The sequence below is a fragment of the Bipolaris maydis genome (genome assembly GCF_028858645.1).
Source record: "Bipolaris maydis strain C4 unplaced genomic scaffold PSV08scaffold_18, whole genome shotgun sequence".
NCBI lineage: Eukaryota > Fungi > Ascomycota > Dothideomycetes > Pleosporales > Pleosporaceae > Bipolaris > Bipolaris maydis.
The window spans coordinates 686,566-706,600 of NW_027093874.1; the positions used below are offsets into that span (position 1 = coordinate 686,566).

The 20,035-nt window shown below is 50.8% G+C and overlaps 4 protein-coding genes across 4 annotated transcripts; 1 reads left to right on the plus strand and 3 right to left on the minus strand.

Moving 5' to 3' along the window:
• Positions 1-95: 95 nt before the first annotated feature.
• On the plus strand, positions 96-1,139 carry PSV08DRAFT_406034 (uncharacterized protein; the record flags this gene model as incomplete). Its single annotated transcript, XM_014220543.1, has 2 exons — positions 96-485; positions 530-1,139. Coding segments are annotated over 2 exons (1,000 nt in total), but the record flags the coding sequence as incomplete, so codon positions are not given.
• A 994-nt stretch (positions 1,140-2,133) lies between these two features.
• On the minus strand, positions 2,134-4,418 carry PSV08DRAFT_190909 (uncharacterized protein; the record flags this gene model as incomplete). The annotated part of the gene is made up of 4 exons (XM_066091978.1): positions 2,134-2,180; positions 2,265-3,232; positions 3,288-4,160; positions 4,366-4,418. 4 exons carry the CDS (start codon positions 4,416-4,418, stop codon positions 2,134-2,136), a joined length of 1,941 nt encoding a protein of 646 aa, XP_065947983.1.
• A 689-nt stretch (positions 4,419-5,107) lies between these two features.
• On the minus strand, positions 5,108-6,919 carry PSV08DRAFT_212245 (major facilitator superfamily domain-containing protein; the record flags this gene model as incomplete). Its single annotated transcript, XM_014220545.2, has 1 exon — positions 5,108-6,919. One exon carries the CDS (start codon positions 6,917-6,919, stop codon positions 5,243-5,245), a length of 1,677 nt encoding a protein of 558 aa, XP_014076020.1. The 3' UTR covers positions 5,108-5,242.
• A 1,110-nt stretch (positions 6,920-8,029) lies between these two features.
• Positions 8,030-18,129, minus strand: PSV08DRAFT_413152 (glycosyltransferase; the record flags this gene model as incomplete). The annotated part of the gene is made up of 18 exons (XM_066093948.1): positions 8,030-8,619; positions 8,668-8,856; positions 8,893-9,014; positions 9,045-9,176; positions 9,210-9,274; positions 9,308-9,493; positions 9,524-9,608; positions 9,639-11,186; positions 11,244-11,690; positions 12,545-12,590; positions 12,633-13,309; positions 13,343-15,052; positions 15,083-15,220; positions 15,260-15,507; positions 15,547-15,787; positions 15,821-16,560; positions 16,594-17,795; positions 17,849-18,129. 18 exons carry the CDS (start codon positions 18,127-18,129, stop codon positions 8,376-8,378), a joined length of 8,301 nt encoding a protein of 2,766 aa, XP_065947984.1. The 3' UTR covers positions 8,030-8,375.
• Between the last annotated feature and the right edge of the window lie 1,906 nt (positions 18,130-20,035).

Sequence of the window (20,035 nt, forward strand, 5' to 3'; positions counted from 1 at the left end):
ACGAAGCCTACTGTTTGTATGTGACACACGCCAGGCACGTGTTGTCAAAAAGTGGGGCTCTGTCTTGAATACGCTGCTACGTGTATATACAGCTTTATGACTTCCACTAATCAGTGCCAAACTGACTGTCTTCTTGCGGTCCTAAGCATGGAGAGTCCATCGACCCCGGAAAACTACGGCAAGAATCGTCGTGCCGATCAGAAGCGACAGCCCAAGTCTTTGCCAAGACTCCGCGAGATTGCTCCCTCCGCCCAACACTTCTGGAAAGACGACCTTGATGAATATCTCACTCAGCAGGTCCGCGACAGAACCTATGATAGCACGAACGATCGTAACCTACCAGCAAATGAAATCGATGCATTGGCGCTAAATGAGATAGCTGTAGCGCGAAAAGAAGGTTTCTTCTTCTTCTTACCTAGCCGAAGTAGTTGGAGCCGCCAAACCTTCAATCCACCAAATCGCGGCCCTTCTCCCGGTGACCTCAGGTGCGTCAGTTAGACTCGAATGTTGGCGAAGCTCACTTAAACAGTGCATCTATCCCATCCCTGGTCTTCATGCGCTATACATGGAGTACTGAAGGACAGACAAAGTTCATGACTTCCCCTCATCGTTCGAGATACCTAGCTTGCGATTTCCAGCTCAATCCTCCACCAGCTCCGACCCCGCTATACTGTATCCAGGTTGTTTCAGGCCCCCGATACCCAATTTTTCGCACAGCACATAATTCATTCATAGTAATCAGATCAAATCCGCTCTACTTTGGCACTATATCGGCGCTTGCGCCTATCATTGGTCAACCGCTACGCAAACGCAAAGGGCCGGACGCAGAACACAGATTGGCCCAAGTAGAGGGCTGCTGGAAACAGAAGGGTGCATCAGACCCTCGATTTCGGGAACATTCTCACGAGAATCTCAGAAGCTTATATGATGCTGTTATTCGTGTTTGCCATCCTACGGATACGGAATCTAGTATGACCTCAGGAAAGCTATGGCAACTTATTCCACGCCCTTTGCAACCAGAATTAGGTCTAGCATTAGGACGTAATCCTGAAGTTGTATCAACACGCTCTCGATTTGGAGGGCGTCTAAGTCGGCACCCACCTAATGAGAGAAGTACGGATCAAGCAGTTGACTTGTAAATGATGGAACCTTGAGAGTGTATGTGCCCTTGTAATTGCTCCGTTGTGGCATAATAAGGAAAGAATCATGTCTTGTTACAGGTCTTAGAAATGTTTTACAGGAGACATTTTAAGCAAAAACTTCTTTACTTTCCAATACCACATCATCATGACTTCTTCACTAGCAGGTACTTTGCCTTTGTCACAGCCACCTATTTTTGCTGAGCTAATTCCGCTCACATCTAATTCTTACTCTACAACCTTGTTACGTCAAAACCTTCGCCATGTTGTGTGTGAATCCCGAGCTTCCCATTTCGTACCAGCCCTGGCTGCACGGCGAGTTGTCAGATTATCCTTCAACAACCTTCTTGGTCGCAACTGTTTCTCCTTTGGATCAGCACGTTCGAACGATTACCAGCTACCATGTTCAGTTGAAATCGCATCGCATCACTTTATCCTTTTCTTCGACCCACGAAAGAGAACCCTCCATATCAGAAACACTTGTTCGCAAGGAATCATCCTAACCCTCCCTGGTCATCACAGCCGTCATATTCAATCATGTAATGAATCTGTAGAAGTTACTCGCACAATGCACATTTCGATTGGCGACTGTAGCACATTCAGCTTCGAGCTCCTGAACCCCTCGTCGTTGGAGCCTTCCTTCTATGAACGCAACCTTTCCATCTACTTCAGTTCAATACAGCATGAAACGCCCATCCTCGATACAAAAAACAGGATGCAGGATGCAAAGAAGCGACGGGGTAGCGTCATAGCAGGTTCGGAAAGATTTAAACACCAGTGCCTGGATTCACCTACTATTTGTTCTTCCTATTCCTCGTGTACTACCATGGAGGAGACAGTTGATGACAGCTGGATTATACGTACATTTCAGGGCTTTCGAGCTCTTTTTAGCATTATGCTTGGATGAAATCTTCTTGCCAAGCGCTATCTGCCAAGTCTGATAATATGTATAACAATTTTTGCAATGAAATTTGGTTTCGGAGTTGCTTGCATGCTATGATTCGTCGTCACTATCTTCATCGTTTCCAATTTCTTTGAAATCTGAGGGTATTTCCACAAGCGCATGTCGGTCAGCAAGGCTCTGATGGATCTCCTGAAGTTCCAATCGATAGTTCCCTGGATGACGCCTGATGGAAGAATGCTTAGGGATAGCAAACTCTTCAAGACCCGTGAGACGATTGAGCAAAGTCCACAATTCTGTCCATGCATCAGGACCACTCTCAAAAACGTTTGGCCCAGTCGTTGAGATGGCGTAATCTATAGGGCTCATACCCGATTGTAGAAGTTCTGCAAGCAAAGGAACTCTTTCCTCGAACTCTTCATGTTTGTTCTTGCCACTGTTAGAATCATAGATAGCAAAGTGGTCTGCCGTGGGTCTAATGTCGTCAGAGGGCACGACGAGTAACGGACTATACATTCCAGAACCATCCTGTCCGAAAACATCAAAGATGAGTAATCGGCCCTGGGGGCATATGTTGAGCCTCTGAAGTTCTGAAGTTGAAAGCGTTGGCCCACGTGATGTGCTTTCCCGCTTTCTAGTGTATAAGAAGAACGGTACAACCGCAGTTTCCCGGGGAAGCTCAGTGATAGTACAAGGGACCTTTTTGTGCATTATGAATGCCTCCTGTTCCTGTTTGGTCCAATTGTATCGGCAATATGCAAGATCACCCATAGGATGCACCGCTGATAACACGATTACTAACCCTGACCGCCGAGCCGCACATTGATCCATGACCGTAAAGAAGACGTTTCCAAAGAAAACCTCCGTTTGAAGAAGCGACGGTTGTCGTATAGTCGATGCGTTCATTCTAGTGTCTGGTTGAGAAGATTTTCCTAAAGGTCTATGGGGTCGTTTTCCTGGTAAGCGGGGCTCCGGAGTTCGCTGGATGATCTCATAAACTGCCTTGACCCATGCACCGTCTGAATCCATAGCTATCCAGTAGGGTTTGAATGTATCTCCAGAGAAATCTCCTTCTTTCGAACTTGTTGTGTAAAATTCGTCGGGTATTACGCGCTCTGGAAGGAAGAAGAAATTCGTCCAGGCTCTCTTTTGTTGGTCTACAAAGTCAAACTGGTAGAAGAAATAATCAAACCTAGCTATATGAGCGGTTGATCACAAGTAATGTTGAGGAATTCAACTAAACGTACCGCTCATAGTCAGTAAAGTAATAACGGATTTGGCTACCTCGCTGATTGCGCCCAATAGCCACTTTTGTTAGAGGTGATGCTGGTGACCGATACAGGCCATCGATCTTGTATTGAACGAAAAGTTGACGACGTTGAGTTCGCTTGTAAAGACCAGAGGTCAGAAACTTGAAGTCGGCTAGCTGAGGTTGTAGATTAACGAGTTCGAAATCAAGGTCAATAGCATCTCGTATGCGCGCTACAAGACAGCCTCTCCACACCTCTAGAACGCCCTGGTACGATGAAAAGTGCTGTGAGTTCTCTGTTGGTGCCAGGAATTCGTTTCCATGCTCTACATGTGGTCTCCACCCAGTGAAGCGAACACCAGTCCATGGGTTTATATAATCTGTTTCATCTCGGGCGCAACGTTGGATGTTTTCAAGAGCTTGAGGCAAGCAAGAAAGCGGCATTCGATAGCAGCTATTACAGGGGCTCAAAAAACCGTAGGCAGATGGTGGCAGGATGGATTTTCGAGATGCATTGACAGCCACTTTTCGATTGGGCTGCGTTGCTAAGCTGCTGTTCGAAAATCGATTGGGGATAATCTCGACAAAATTTGGATTAGCTGCGCACGTTGCGATGTATATTCCTATTCGAGCTTGCTGCTTAGTTGACGTGATGTAAATTTGGTCCTCAGCGAAACCTGATATAGAACTCTTGACGTCAAACAAGACGAGGATTCGAGCCCAGTGTTCCTGAGAACCGCGCGCAGCTCGAACTTCCTCATTTAATCTCCAGAATCGTTCCGTATAACTGCCCCGTAGTGGTTGTGCGCCTCTAGTCGCAAGCAATGCTCCATCAGCTAAAGCAAACTCGAAGGAGCGGATAACAGGACAACTAAACAACGCAGCGAACAGTTCTGCTTCGAAAAAGGTACCGCGTCTGTTTTTGATGAAAGCGTTGATGGCTTCGAGGGGACGGCAATGATCGGTCGACATGGCGAGTATGGACAGTGCCTTTTGGGTGTGAGATATGGACACAACGTAAGGTATCGATGGCGGGGTAAAGGTACACCAGGCTAGAATATGTACTACATATATACGTAGTACTACATATATAGGCTCTCACATGGTAGTAGTCGGGAGCTCGGACCATTCCGAACTCCAATACTATCCACTCGGCCTGTCCTATCGCAGGCGAAACGACATAACTGCCAAGATAAACCCCTGGTCTATATACGCAACGGCTTTTTTTGTTATGCTAGTGTAGAGTTAATTATTAAGATTTTCTAGAATTATTTATAATAGCTATAAAGTAGCTATCAAATAGTATATATCCTTTCCTTCTAGAAATTACTATTTTAATGCCTCCAAACTGGAGTTTATGGGCGCGCACTTACTTTGTACCCCCAACTTGATGTTCGAACCCCACTCGTGTCAAAATAGCGTTTTTTGTTGCTATATAGCATTTTTGCATGTATGGAAAGAAAGTGTTTAATTTTTTGCATGGTGGTGGTGGCGGTCGAATGGTGGAGAGGGTAGAAGTAGTGTGTTCGCTGGTTCCGACAAATGTAAAGCTAGGCTGATGTGGGAGCGTTAAAACGATTGGCAGAATAAGACGAAGAGCATATAATATGGGAATAAGATGGAATAGGATGGAAGGATGTTCCTGGGCACTGTGATGCTAATCCATGTTCAATGCATTCCACAAAGTATCTGTCATACATCAAACACGAGCTACTAATTCCTCTAAGGACATCAATCATACCACTCCTACATCCAACACCGCCGTCCTGCTGCATGCGTCGTCAAACTCTCAACTCATGCTGGCTTTATTTTAAGTGAAAATCATAAATTTTCCATTCATGGTCCTTCGCTTCAGCGTCAACGTAAACACTGCTCTCAAGCCAAACCACGAAGAGCGTACCAGCCGCTATCTGATCCAGGACAATACTACAAAATTAACCACCACCATTAACTTCATCCATCGCGCTTATATCCACTCCTACTCCTCAGCACCTCGCCATACCGCGCCAGCACAAACGGTGTGGATGCACCCAGAAAACTCAAGCAACCCAATAGCGTACAAGCCCACTGAGCGCCCAGATTCTTAAACATTTGGACTGCAAAGAGGGGAAACACAGCACCAAGAACATATCGCAGGATGGCGTTGGAAGCCATTGCACTAGCACTGTAAAGTGGACCGTACGTATCAGTCATGTACATCATGCACGCCATGAAGATAAGCATGTTGCCGCAGCCAAAAAATACTTCGGCAATCGTAGGCACGATCCAGTGCACACCATATGCAGCTGACCACCCAAAGAGAAAGAGGCTGATGGTCAAAAGGGGACCACCGGCAATGGCAAGCCCGAGACGCTTTTCTGGTTTCAATCGCGACGTTGCAAATGGTGGGAGTGGTCGCTTTTCAATTACTGCCTGCCTCACGCGCGGAATGTAGTAGAATTTGCTGAAGGAGACGATGCATGCTGTTGCGACGATGACGCCGACTCCGAGACCGAGAAACGTTAGGCCGGTGGAGAGACCATCGAAGCCGTATTCTTTTTTAAAGACATATGGGAAGGCGGCGAAGAAGGCGTAGAGGAGACCGAAGTTGAAGTCACTGTAGGCGTTAAATGTGGCGATGATGGGCTCGGTCAAGAGCATGTGCATGGGTCGAGTAAGTGTCTTGGTTACATATGTGCTGACAATTCTTGGCAGTGGCATGCCTTCGGTTGGTGAGAGTGGAAGTGGGAGGTTGAGTTTCTTTGCGCGCTGACGGAGTAGAACGGGCTTGTATGATTCCACGAAGAAAGGTGCAGGCGCTATAACGAGCACGACCGTAAAGAAGAGTATCAGCCACGACGTCCAGCGCCATCCTTGCGTCTGCGTAACGGCGGCTCCCAATAGGGGGCCTACGGCCGGACCAAAAAAGGGAGTCGCAACATAGAGAGACATAGGACCCGACCGTTTCTCAGGTGGCCATATATCACTCAGCGTCCCAGAACCCATACTCAGACTCGGCGCGGCAAAGAATCCAGACCAGAACCGCAGAATCACCAATGCAGCCATGCTCTTTGCAAACCCAGTTCCCAAGGTAAACAGCGCGAAGATGGGCAGACTGATGAAAATAACAGGCCGCCGTCCAAATGTCTCACTCAGAGGCGCGGCAAATGGTCCACCAGATGCCAGGCCAAGCGAGTAAATCGAGTACGCAAATGTGGAAACAAGAGGCGAGGAGTTGAGTTCCAAAGCAGCTTCTTCAATCGCAGGCGTAAACACTGACGAGGCAAACGTGCCTACAAACGCAATCCCGGATATCGTATACGTCTGAAACCATTTCCGTGCTGCGCTCCAATTATGCGGGTTAAGAGGGTCATCCGGGCCATCCCAGTCCATGGCTTTGGGTCGTTGTTGTGGTTGTGAAGATGTGTCGGTTACATTCACTGTTGCTGCAGTTGTGGCATCCAGACCCGAGCTCTGCTGTACCTGCTTCTCTACGCCATACCCCGAATTTACCATCCCTCTCTGCACAGACGACTGGCGGCTCTGCTCAGCAGCCTTTTCCACATCCTCGCGACTCTCCCGCCTCGTCGATACCGCCGTGTTTTCCGACGAGGACGCCGGGCGCGATGGACTCGGTACACCACCAACCATCGGAAGAAAAAAAAAACAATTAATTAATTGATATGTTTTTCACAAACAATACCGAAGATATTGAATACGAACGAGAAGAAGCGAAGGAAAGAAAAAAAAATTGAGAGATATCCAAAACCCCCGACACAAACCCCTAACCATAGCAAGGAAAACGAAACAAGCAGGAAAAGAAAAAAACGCTTGGGCCCGATCCACACTGCTCCTCCTCCTCCGCCAGGAAGTTTCCACCTCGGTTTGAAGACCCATAAGTTAGTAGCGTGAACGCACCGATGTGTAGGCGTCATGCTTCAACCTGTAGATAAGAGATGATCCTCAACCTAAACTCTCTAGCCCTACAGTAGAGGTCCACTCATAGCAAGAAGCCGCGTGCTGCAAATCCCCGTAATGACAATGACAAGACACTATTTTCCCCCCGGCCACCCTCCCGATCTTGTGATACATAATGATGGCGATCTTGACGTCGGAGGGCAGATGGATTGGCATTGCTGAGCCTCAAGACTGTGATGGCGTGGCGGGGGACCGAGCTGAGGCTAAGGGTGTCGTTGGGACCGGGCCGATCGCTTTATTTTGGTAGGCAGGCAGAAAGTGGGTCTTGTAGGGAGATTCTGTGGGTGCTTGCTTTTTTTCTTCTTCAAAGGCTTCACATGTTCGCCATGGTTTTTCTTTTGGACCCGTTGCTAGAGTATGTATCCCGTAACAAAGTTGATATCCGTCTTCATTACGTACATCAAGGCAAAAACGCTGTTTTGGTTGAATTTTCCGAGAAAAAAACTTGTTCGAATTCCAATTCTCGAGGGTCTTATCTGTTACACCCAAGCGTGACTCGTGAGTCAGCGCATTCATGCCGAGGCTGTTTTTTTTTCGGATTTGACGGCGAGGCCGAGGGGGCACGCGTCGCGGAATAGAATAACCCAAGTCACATCTCCACTCTTAACTGGTTGTTCAAAGACTACTGCCAAGGATGAATGAGAATGTATTAAGATTATTTTGGAAGAGGAAAGGGGTGGGGCGGCATAATTGATAATTCACTGGTTAATATTTTACTGCATCTTTCAAGTATCAAGATGAGAGTAGAGAGTCGCACGCTACGAGTATCAATGCAAGAGAGATAATAACAAGACATGGACGAGAATCAGAAGAACCCAAGCACAACAAGCATGACCTAAGCAAAGACATTAAGCCTTCCACACTGAAATCACCGCCACTTCCATGTTAAATCAACGACAATGTACTTCATGAGAAACAAGACTGTACATAAATAAAAAAAAAATGTAAACTATACATTGACAACCAGAACTTGTACACTACGTCTTCCTTTGGTCACCTTACCATTTTTCTCTCCCTAGCATGCTACGTCTACTCTGTCCCCTCATGCGCTCCTCCCATACTTTCCTTTTCTCATGTCCATCTCATTTAACCTCCCCGAATTCTTTTCTTGTTTCTTCACCAGAAAGGTTTACTGAATGTCGAACAGCTGCTTGAGCTGGACAATCAGTTTCCATTCATCCTGGCTGACATCGCTTCTGAAAAACTCCTTGAGCGTATCGATACTCTTCCTGCTTACGGCAGAGTACAGCGTGTCGCCTTCTTCCAGATGACGGCCGTACATGGGCTGGCTGCTCGCTTCAATCTTGACAGCGACGGAAGGTTGGCCCTTCTTACAAATTTGCATCGGCTTGTGGTCACGCTCAATGGATGTACTGTGACGGATTAGTGGAGGGCATATTGTGGAGGATTACAAGACTTACACTCTTCCGAGTTGAATGATTTCCTTGATACCAGTGGCGGCATTCTTCTTGATTGCGCAAATTGGTGTCGTCATTCGCAAAGCGCCTTCAACAACATCCACACCGATAATAATGGGGTTGGTCTTGTTGAAGACAGCAACGGGCTTGAGAACACAAGGGAAGACAGCCAGCATCTTGGACTCCTCCTTCCTTTGCTCCTCAAGCTGCTTCATATGTGCCGTAAACTTGTCAAACAGATGGTAGATGATATCCGCTTCGAAAATCTTGACACCAATCTCCTCAGCAAAGGCTTTGGCTTCCTTGTCAACCTTGACATCGAAACACAACATGACGGCGTACTCTTTGGCCTTTTCTAACATGATTCCTGCACGAAGTACGTCCTTCCTGAAGACCGGTCCAATGGAGATAGTGGAGACGGGAATCTTGGAAACGCGCAGGAATTCGAGCAACGCCTCAAGAGATCCGAGGGTCGAGGCCTGGACGGAAACACCACGACCAGTCTTGGATACCTTACTGAGCAAGTGAGCAAGGTCACCCATGACTTCGTCCATGAGGTCTTCTTCGTCGTCATCTGGACCGACAACGAGTAGTCGTGAACCAGCAATGGCTTGGTCAAGACCATCAGCAGCAATCTTGATACCCATGGCAGCCTTGACTTCCTTGTTGTGTACGTATTGGGACTTGACACGCAGCTCCTTCATCTCGGCAGGCGTCAAGAGCGCTCGAATATTCGTTGCTATGGGTTCTGGATTACCACACAACACGATTCGATCGCCTTCGTGAAGCACACCGTTAGACAAGATGACATCGATCGTCGTACCGAGACCTTCAATGACCTTGACCTCGAGAACAGTACATTCAACCTCGGAAAGGTACATGAGGTTGTTGGTCAGACGTTCTTGAGTAAGTTTGACAATGAGCTTGATCATATCTGGGATACCCTCTCCGGTGTGTGCCGAGGTTGGGCATACAGACACGTACTTTGACATGTTCTTGTTCTTGAAGAAGAGCTCCGAGTTGAATCCCTGTTCTTGCAACTGGGTGCGAACAAAGTTCCATCGCTCTTCGAATTCACTCTGAACGGACTGTTTCTGAAGGCTGAAACTGTCCTCAAAACCATTGTTGTCAATCTTCTTCCAGCCGAACAGACGATCAATCTTGTTGAGCGCCACGATGAAGGGCGTTCGCCTGTCTCGGAGAAGCTTCATAGACTCAATAGTCTGTGGCTCGAGACCATGCATGATATCAATGACAAGGATGGCAATGTTACAGAGCGATGAACCGCGAGATCGGAGGTTGGTGAAAGACTCGTGACCAGGTGTGTCAATGACGAGAAGACCAGGAACGTTGAAGACAAACTCATTGTTCTTGTTGACGACTGCAGTCTTCTTCTGGAGTGCTTCGACGGGGAAGTATGTGGCACCAATCTGTTGGGTGATACCTCCAGCCTCGCCTTCTTGCACGTTGGTTTGTCGGATCTTGTCAAGCAACTTCGTTTTACCAGTATCGACGTGACCAAGAATACAGCAAATGGGAGAGCGGAGGTTGTCTTTGGACCGGGCTGCCAGGGCTTCCTCGTGGGCTTGTTTACGTCGTTCAGCAGCAGCAGCTTTGCGCGCAGCTTCGGCTCTCTGGGCGGCAGTCCCTTGCTCATCTTCGGACGAGTCGTCACTGTCTTCTTCAGAGTCTGACTCTGAATCCTCTTTCTTGGCCTCTTCGGCAGCTGCCTTCTCTGCTGCAGCCTTCTCTTCCTTGGCCTTCTTCTCGTTCGCCTTGCGTTCTTCCTCTTCGTCGGTATCGACGTCCCAGCTGTCTTTGACGCCGTCCAACTCGTCGGCTTGCGCCTCCCAGTCGTCCGCAGAGTCTCCATCTTCGCCCTTCTTTGCTTCTGCATCGAGGCGAGCTTTCTCGGCCTCCTCGGCTGCCTTGGCGGCTTGTTCCTCAGCCAGCCTAAGTTCTTCCATTTTCTTGGCAGCCTCTTCAGCCTCCCGAGCCTCCTTCTCCTTCTGACTCTCACCCTTCTTCTTCTTTTTTCGGTCATCATATACTGGCTTCTTCTTCTTTTCGGGCTCATCAGCCAGACCTGCGACCTTCGTGTTTCCTTGTTCAAGCAACTGCTGCAGACGTAGCTCGTTCCTGGCCTTTGCTTCCTTTTGGGCTTTGGTCATGTACTTGCCCTCTTTCTTGAGCTGCTCAATCTTTTCCTTCTCCTTTTGCTTCTTCAACGCCTTGGCCTCTTCTTTGCGCTTTTGCTCCTCTGCCTCTTGTCTCTCCAACTCGAGTAGCCTTTCTCTTTCTTCGGCCTCGGCGCGCGCAATCTCCTCCTCCCTCTTCCTGCGTTCTTCCTGTTGTTTCTGAAGCGCGGCTAGAGCAGGGTTGATCTTCTTTTTCTTGCCACCAGCAGCAGGGGCGGCCTCTGCAGCGGGCGCAGGCGTAGAGGCGGCGGCGGCGGCTGGCTTGGATTCGGCAGCCTTTGCAGGTTCGGCCTTTGCTGGGCCACTCGCCTTCTTCTTCGCAGCCTACGACAGTTTGTTAGTCGGGAACAGTGCCGAGTGCTTCTGCAACAACAAACGTACCAATTCCTTCTTTCGCTGCTTCTCCTTCTCCTTCTTCTCCTTCTCCTTTTCCGCCTTGGTCTTTACTCGCGGCGCATCTGTAGGCTTCTCCTCTGCAGGCTCTTCTGCCTTTGTAGCACCGCCCTTGCCCTTCTTCTTGCCGTAGTTGCCGGCAAAAACGTCGTCGTCATCGTCGTCGAAGCCCCCTTCTTGTGGTGCCTTGTCCTGAAAGTCTCCACCGGCACTGTCAGCAGGCGGGTCTTCGCCTTCAACATCTGGATTGGCACCCTTCTTGTTCTTCTTCTTGCCACGCTTTGCAAGGGCAGCCATCAGACCTCCGCCTGCGGCGTCATCCTCTGCAGCAGCATCTTCGGGCTTTGCTTCTGCTGCATCCCCATTCTGTGGCGCAACAGTCTCGCCTAACTCAGCCTCCCAGTCGTCATCCTGCGCCTTCTTGTTGCCCTTCTTCTTTGGCGGCATTGTGTATCAAGTGTATTAAGTCGAGCGGTTATGCGAGATGGTATATGCAGTCGCCGTGAAGAAGACGTTCTGGTGACGAGCACAGCGCAATGCCACTCGGAAGGCGAGTGAAGGGGAAGTTCAGTGCGAGGCGGCGGATGCGGTGCTAGCGCTGTCAAGCTTCAAGCAGCAGATGAAGGAGTGGCCAACAACTGTCAGTAAAACTGGAGCCCAACCGAACCCAGGTCCCGTGAGTCAAAGACTTCAACCAATAAAGGCCTGGACCGTACGTAGAAAAAGAGTGTTGTAGAAATTCGCAACCAGAAGCCACAGCAAAGGCTAAAACGCACACACTAGGCAGCGAATTTCTGTTTGTTATCGATTGTTCTGTGTGGCGGCGGCGGGCGACTTTGGAGGGGTAATTCTGCAGGCGCTCGGACCACCCATGAGCAGCAGAGCTCACCTCATCACCAGCATCAGCAAGAATACATCTAATCGAAGACATGGACGCCAAAGTGATTGGACAAGTGACTAGAACACATTCAAGGCGGGGATGATTATGTTTCAATGCCTCATGGCGAGACGTGCTTATCTTATGGCAGTATATCTACTCCTATTTTTTTTTCCCCTTCCCAATGCAAAACCAGTATAAGTGACTGACTATAGCTGCGACCGTTCCGTATATCTAAAGGAATAAACGCCCCTTTCAAATTAAACTCCGACCGAACAGAATGCGACATTAGGTAATGATGACAGCAGAAGCTCCGTGTTGTAAGCTAGCATCGCACGGCAAAACACAAAGTAACAAGCTCAAAAGTCCTAGTACAGCTGGCCACTAATGAGCAGCGACTCGACTGCAGAACCAATAAACTGTTTCTTGAGCGTGAGATCACATCCAAATCTATCAAACTGTTAGCTTAAGCCATAAGAAGGAATTTCAGAAAACCGTACCTTTGCTCTAGTTCACTCTTGATCTGCTTCTTGGTGACATTCATGAGGTCAGACTTGGATAGAATGTCCTTGATCTCGACCAGGATGGCCTCATCACTGGGCAGGTTGGCCATCTCCATACTATCCATTCCATGACCGCTGTGCGCGAGACTCAGTCGTGAATGGTTGTCGTAGCGAGGAAGATTGAGATGAGACATGGATCGAGATGGGGCCATGCCTCCGTATTCTGAGCCAGCAACAGATGCGTTTCCGAACGGCTTCCTGGTAGCGTATGTGTAACCAGAAACCTCTGAGCGGTCATCGCGGATTGTGTGCTGCTCCCACATCTCTGCCTGGTACTCTTCCCATCGCTTCTTGGGAATGGACGCAGGGTCGAACTTGCCCTCGTCGGATACAACGATATTTTGACCCTTTTCACCAACGATAAGACGCGTGTTACCCCATGAGAAATCGTCCATGAACCAGAAAGAGTACAATGGGAGGGCAAAGGAGAAGACCGGAGTGGCGAAGAGGTAGATAATCATCCAGCCAATCATTTCCCATTTGCGTCGGACAATGAAGATGATTGCTTGCAAACCATAGATTGCACCCAGAAGAATGAATGCCGTTATGGGTACAACATCCGGTGTGTAGACCAGCACATAGACAAGGTAACCAATGTAGACGATAATGACGGGCTGGACAACGGTGGAAAGGAGATCCATGAACACAATGAAGCGCATACTGAAACAGCAGAAACCACACAGTTGTTGCAGCGGAATCAGTTCGACCAGGTTGTGCACCGTAGAGTTGATCCAGCGACGACGTTGTGAGATGAAGACAGAGAAAGTATCAGGAGCGACAGTCCAGGCGTGTGCTCGCATGGTATACTTGGTCTTGTACTTGGGATGGAACTTGATAAGCAGCGTGGTCAGATAACGATCTTCTCCGAGATGTAGCAAGTTCTTGGTGTGCAGTGTATCGACTCGAATCTCTTGATAGGCCTCCACGACTTCTTTGCTGACGAACAGAGGCTTTCCAGTTTCGGCAGCGCGGATGCGGTACATGGTGAAACAACCGGGAAGACATGTAACGGAGCCGAACAAACTCTCAAAGGCCTTTGTCAAGTTGTGGGAGATGAAGTATTCGTAAACCTGCATCATCGTAACGAATGAAGACTTGGCGTTACTGAGAGCCGTTTCACCACAAATAGCAAGCAGACGAGTGTCGTGAAGGAACGCAGCAACAAATCGAGTAGCTGAGTCTGGTGCAATTTCAGTATCGGCGTCGATTTGTAGTAAGAACTCATAAAAGGTGGGATTAACACCAATGATGTTGCGAATGTGGTGATGCATCTCCAGTTCCAGTGGGCTCATAGGAAGATTGTAATGAACGCGGTTCAAGAATCGCATGAGGACAATCTGGGAATCACGCTTTCCTCGGTTACCAGGCTTTGAGACTTCAGATGGCTTTCCGACCTTGACGATGACCATGAAGGGAACAATGTGACCGTGTACTTCATACAGACCAGAGTAAATCTTGCCCATGTTGTGCTGGCGTTGACCTTCACCCAGACTCTCGAAACTCAATGGGTCTGGGTCTGTAGCTTCTGGTACACCGAGAATGTCAAGCACGATACGGGGAGTTGGCTTGTCGTTTCCTTGACCGATAATCATACCATCGCAGACAATAACGAGCAGTTTGCGTTTGTCGTCATACTTCATCCTGGCAGCAGAATCGATGGCACGGCGCAGAGACTCCTCGTCTTCGGTATATGCAGGGACAGTGGCGATAATGAACTTGTCAAGGTTTTCCGGATCGGTTTTGCGACTGAACTGGAGAGCTGCAAGGAACTTGAAAGCAATAATGGCGGCCAACACGACGGAGATGGCAAGCAGGAAGTAGGTAGCAAATTGACACCGTGCCGAATTCCTAGTGTCGAGATCTCCGACGTAGAACAGGTTGTTGAGACAGGTCAGCATGTTCGACTTGGACTGGGCGTTCAGAGGAAGATTGTCCCAGTACTTGCTGATATCTTTACCAGCCTGAACCCGGAAAATGTCCACAACAGAGTCTTCCATGAAGTTGGTGTCAATGGCGGCGTTACCTTGATCTTGACCAGGAGGGAACTTGAGCTGACGACCACCGGGGATGTAGTCTGTGAGGTCGTACACCTTGCCGTTCATGTAAGCGATAGCGTTGCTCTTTGAAGCAAGCGTTTTGAGATACTGAGGGCTGTAACCAAGATGTCCCTTCAGGTAGTTGGCCTTGAGGAACATTTGCTGCTCGTACCACCAATCAGGGCGAGAATCATTGGTGAAGTAGCGGAAGTCGTGGTATTGAGCATTCAAGTCGGTGGCACTGATCAGGTTGTTGACGGAGTCACTGTAGTTGGAGTTTTTGTAGTTGAGCTGGACCGCGGGGTCGATTCCTTGACCGCTCTTGCCCAAGCACAAAGCAGAGACTTGCACAGGGAACAGATTGGTGATGTCTTTTCCAGCATACTTCTCCAAGTTCTTCTGAGGAACAATGCTGGGGTAGTGATGAGGGATGAATGAGCCAAGATCGTAAACTACACCACGGATGCCCACATAGGATTTTCTGTTGTCCTTGCCGTCGAAAGAGGACAATTCGGCAGTGGAGTAGACATTTTGCTTAGGACAAATGACCCTGGGGAAACCAATCATGAGGAAGATGACGAAGGCACAACTCCACCAAATGATCATGTTGATGGCTAGCTTTTCACGCCATGCCGTGCGAACATCTTTGCGGGGGATGCGCCCGATGACTCGGATAGCCCAGTCAGGGATGAGCCAAGTCATGAGGTAAACAACGAAGACCCATCGCTTTCGACTGCCGGAAACTGGGACTGTTTCGAGCTCTTCCAGCTTTGCGTCTTCCGTCTTCTCATCCAACGCCTTTGGCTGCTCCAAACCGTGAAACATGTCACCGTTGGTGATACCAGATGGGGCTTCTGAACGAGCATCAACATCTCGAGCGCCGAAATAGTTGCCACCCTTGTCATCGTAGTATCCGCCAGGCGACGGTGAAAGCAGACCCGCTCGAGCATCGCCAAAAGAGCGGCCAGCATCAGCAGTGTGCAGATTATCATTGGAGTCAACTGGGCCGCGTGCGTAGGGAGTGACACCGGAAATGTTTGCAATCTCGAGCCAGCACTTCTCGCTCAAGAATACACCAGTAGCACCGACGCGAACTTCATTCTCACGCCATGGCTTTTGATCCAGAACCATCTCCGCCTTCTCCTTGTCACTTCCCACAATAGCAAGATCAGTTTGAGCAAGCCCAAGGAACTCGGCAAAGGGCATGAAAATGCTGTAATCAGCAACGCGCAAGCGTTGACTAATCTCAGCAATACCCAAAGCCTGCACCTGCTGGCGCACGCATTTGCTGTCGAATTGGTTCGCAATTCTTCGGTCATTGGGCTTCAAGCAGAAGACGAAGTAGGGGTTGGCCTTGCGGAGCGTCGACTCAATGGTTCTCAGGGAACTTATGAATTGACCAGCAGCACCAGTTTGCTTGGCCGATTCGCCAGGCTTCCTGACTCCTGAAGTAGTGCTCTCTGCATCGCTCATGGCGTCCTCGTCGAAAACGTTGAGAGGACGTCCAAAGCGGCCAGTCTTGTCGGCCTTGCGCTTTGCCATGCTTGGCTGGCGGGTAGGCTTGGAGCTGACGGTAGCTTGGACAATGGTGGACTTTTCCTTGGGATGGGACATCTTCTGCAGGGCCTCTTGTCCAAAGAGTTGTTGGATAAAAGGAGCCTGGGCAGACTTGAGCAGATGCATCATGTCACCGGAAATGAGTTCAGCATTCTCTTCCAAGAGACCCTCGACACTGTAGTCGACATCACCAGTGAAATGGCGGATGGTGAAGGCAGGCGAGGTATTGGGTGTGGGGAAGTTGCTTCCTGGCTGCACGACTGTCAGGCTACCTGGAACAATGGCCTGGTTCTTTCCGTCAAAACGCTTGCGGATGGCCTCGAGGAACTGCATGTCGGTTTTCCCACGACGCATTTGATCATCAAGAATGCTAAGGAGTCCGTTGCCTGGCTTCATCAAACCTGTCTTGACGGCAGTGTTGTCGTAGAATGCCATGGGAGGCAGGGAAATCTCTTCAGCCTCTAGTTCCTGGATTTGACGTTGGAAGAAGCTCTCCTGGCAGAAAGAGATCAAAGACTCATTGGCTGTGTTGTTGAGGAGCTGGTCAAGTGCTGAGCCTGTCGAGGCAAAGTTGGCAAAACCAGGGAAATCGACAAGGGACACAGTGTTGGAGATGTCCTCAGGAGCGACGGAGATTCTCGAGTTCATTTGCTCCATGACCCATGTGACGAGAAGTGAGTAAAGGGAGCGAGCCAGCTCATCTGCGTTGGCCCGCGCACCCTTGGGATCCAGCATGACCGTGACACGCTCACGGTACAGCGTCTTGGACTTGTATCGCAGACTTTGCTCGAGGCTGGGGATGGACACACCAAGGAACTGAGCAATAGGGTTGAGGGCTTCCTTGTTCTTGACAACAGTGATGGATTCGCCACCATCGTGCGAGTATCCACCGCTCTCGTCGGGCGCAGGTGTTGTGTTTTGGCCCATTTCAAACTCGAGCTGTCCGATGTGCAGAATGGTGGCCATGACCTCGCAAATGCCGGCAATGCTCTCCTTGCCGAACTCGAGCCTTCGGAGGGCAGACTTGAAGTCAGCAAAGCCCTTTGCATCGTCGATGCCCACCTTGAGCTGAGTGGGGTGGCCGAGGTATCGCCATCTCTTGTTGGCGCCAATCGAGGCGCGGTTGCCTCCGGAACCGTCACCACCGATGGCATCAAGGAACAAGTGCTTCTTTTCGTTGGGGCTGGTGCCGGCGAGGAGGTAGTAGAGGACATGGTAGGTACGCTCTCCGGTGGGGACCGAGGCGATGCGGCTGCGCTCGAGACGGTGTGCAAGGAACTGGGCACCGAGGAGGGTGGCGTGACTAGCGGTGGCGGTATTATACTGGAGCTCTAATAAGAGGCCAGACTTAGAGGCTTGCGGGGTCGTGAGCGATTTTGTCGTGGTAAAGGCATCGAAAACGAAGTTTGCATGTTCAATCTTCTTGGAGAGGGGCGTGGACGAGTAGGAGAGGAAGGACCTGAGCATGTGACCACGAATCGTGGTCTTTCCAGCGCCGGACTCGCCTCTGTTGTGGGGTTAGATTAGAGAAGACAGACGTGGATGGGATAGAAGACGTACAGGAAGACGACGGCCTGGTCCTCGGAACGTTGGCCGAGACGAGTGTAGGCGCGCTGGGAGAGGTCCTCGGCGGCCTGCTGAGCACTTCCCTCCTTGCCGCCATCGACACCGAGACTCGAGTCTGTGCAAGTGTTGATGGCGACAATGCCTTGTGAGGAGAGATGGGCAATGGGGAGATGTGCGTGGTAGCGACTGGCGAGGGCAGAAGTCAAGCCCGTGTCGTTCTGCTGGTGCTGGGGCAGCGAGGGCAGCGAGGGATTCTGCAGCGGGTTGGAGGCCATGGTGTGCAGACGCGTCCCCGTGGGAGCGTGAGTAGCGACCGTGGAAGTCAGCCAAGGGCGGCCGCGAGATCAGACGGCAGGAGCGGGTGGGATTGAGGAGTTGCTGGCTGGGTGCGGTGAATCTCTACTACAAAACAGCGGCGGCCGTGTCCGTACGGCTGGCTGCACACACGCGGGAGGCGGACAGGGCGGACGGAGCAGCCAGAAGAAAAAAACGAGGGCGTCACGGCAAACGGGGTGACTGACAGGCCCAAGAAGAGGAATTACAAACAGCGAGCGTGATGAAGGGTTTACAGTACAAACGAACGAGGGGAGAAGACGTCCAGGGCCGTTGCTCGTAGCTGGCAAAGGGGTCTCGGTGGTGAATAGTGGCCGTCTGCTAGATGCGAGGGTGCATGGGCCGTGGTATGCCTGTAGCTGGCCAGTTGCTAGCACGCTTTGCCCGGCCGGCGCACAGATCGGGCCATGGCGCGGCTTGCCCAGGAGACGCAGCGATCACGAAAAGGGGGCGCAAAAATAGAATAGAATACAGCACAAGCGGGCTATTGCGTCTCGCATCCGCCTCGACGGCTCCACCCGTCTGCTTTGGTTGATGCGGCCCAGCAGGAGAAGGCTCTGCGGAGCATTTCCAATTCTTTGGCACCCACGGCAGTATGGCCGTTGCTTGCTCAACGCTCCCCACCACACGACGGGACAGCATAGGGCACTGTGACTCGGGCGGGGGAACAGAGGGGGGAAACAAGCACAAATGCACCGTCTGGGGATGCGCCGTGGCCGTCCGGGAGAGTATTGTTGGGCCTGTTGACTGCGGAGGCGGAACTATGGGGAAGAAGAAGCAGAGGCGCAGGCTGAAGAAGCAAGACAGCACTTACCACACCGGGTGTTCGCAGAGCAAGCCAGCAGCAAGCCGGGTGGCGGCAACGACGCCTACTGCATGAGGCCATGCACTAGAGGGCTGGGGAGGGTGTATCGATTGCGTAGCCAACGTTGCACTCGTCAGCGCCCGACATGGCTGCTCCCAGAGAGCGGCTCGTCACGTGACTGCCGATATTCTGCACGCCAGCGCTAGAATCTATCGAGGCCCACCGCACCGCTCCACCAGGTCGAGGGCGGGCCACGCACAGGCTATGTCCGTCAGTACGTCCGTCTGCAAGTACTGTGTACATGGCGTGCCATACATAGGCACATCCAATACATGGCCATTCTGCTGACCGAGCACAGGGCCGACGATTGGATTGGCTCGTCTCGTGATGCGCGTGCGTGGCGAAATTGAGAGAGTCGCCCTCATGGCCACAGGTGAAACGGTCGTCGACATGGCGGGCAAGGCGGGCAGACGTCCCCCGTAGATGAAGGGGGAGCCCGTGTGAGTATTGGGAAATGCATGCCAGGCCTGCGACACCGCGACCACCGCCGCCCCCCTGCGCTCGACAACAAGACCTTGATCATGGCGGCGGCAGCGATCCCCACGGGCCCAGGCGGGCAGCCGTCGCCTCTTTATCGATACCTGACTGGCGGGCATGGCATGACATTACCTGACAAGCAAAAACGCGCATCCACATCCTCTTTCGTTTTTTGCCATCGCGCCGGCCATTGCTCGCGACACTCTGTCCATCGGCGGTACAAGACAGTAAACGGGCTAAATATAGGGGGGGTGGTGGGTGGGCTCGTCAGCCTTCTTTTCCACCAGCGCCACCCGCTCGTATTGGACCACGGGGGCAACGAGGTCCAAGAGCCGCCATCCATGTTTGGTTGCGTAGTAATGCATTGATGCTGCTGCTGCTGCATCCGCTCCATTGCCCATACACGCTGCCCGCTAACTCCCCCTAACCATACCGCGCCATTCCCCTTTCGCTCTGGCCGCCCATCCCCATCGCCTCGCGCCAACAAACATCGCCGGCCTGCTCTG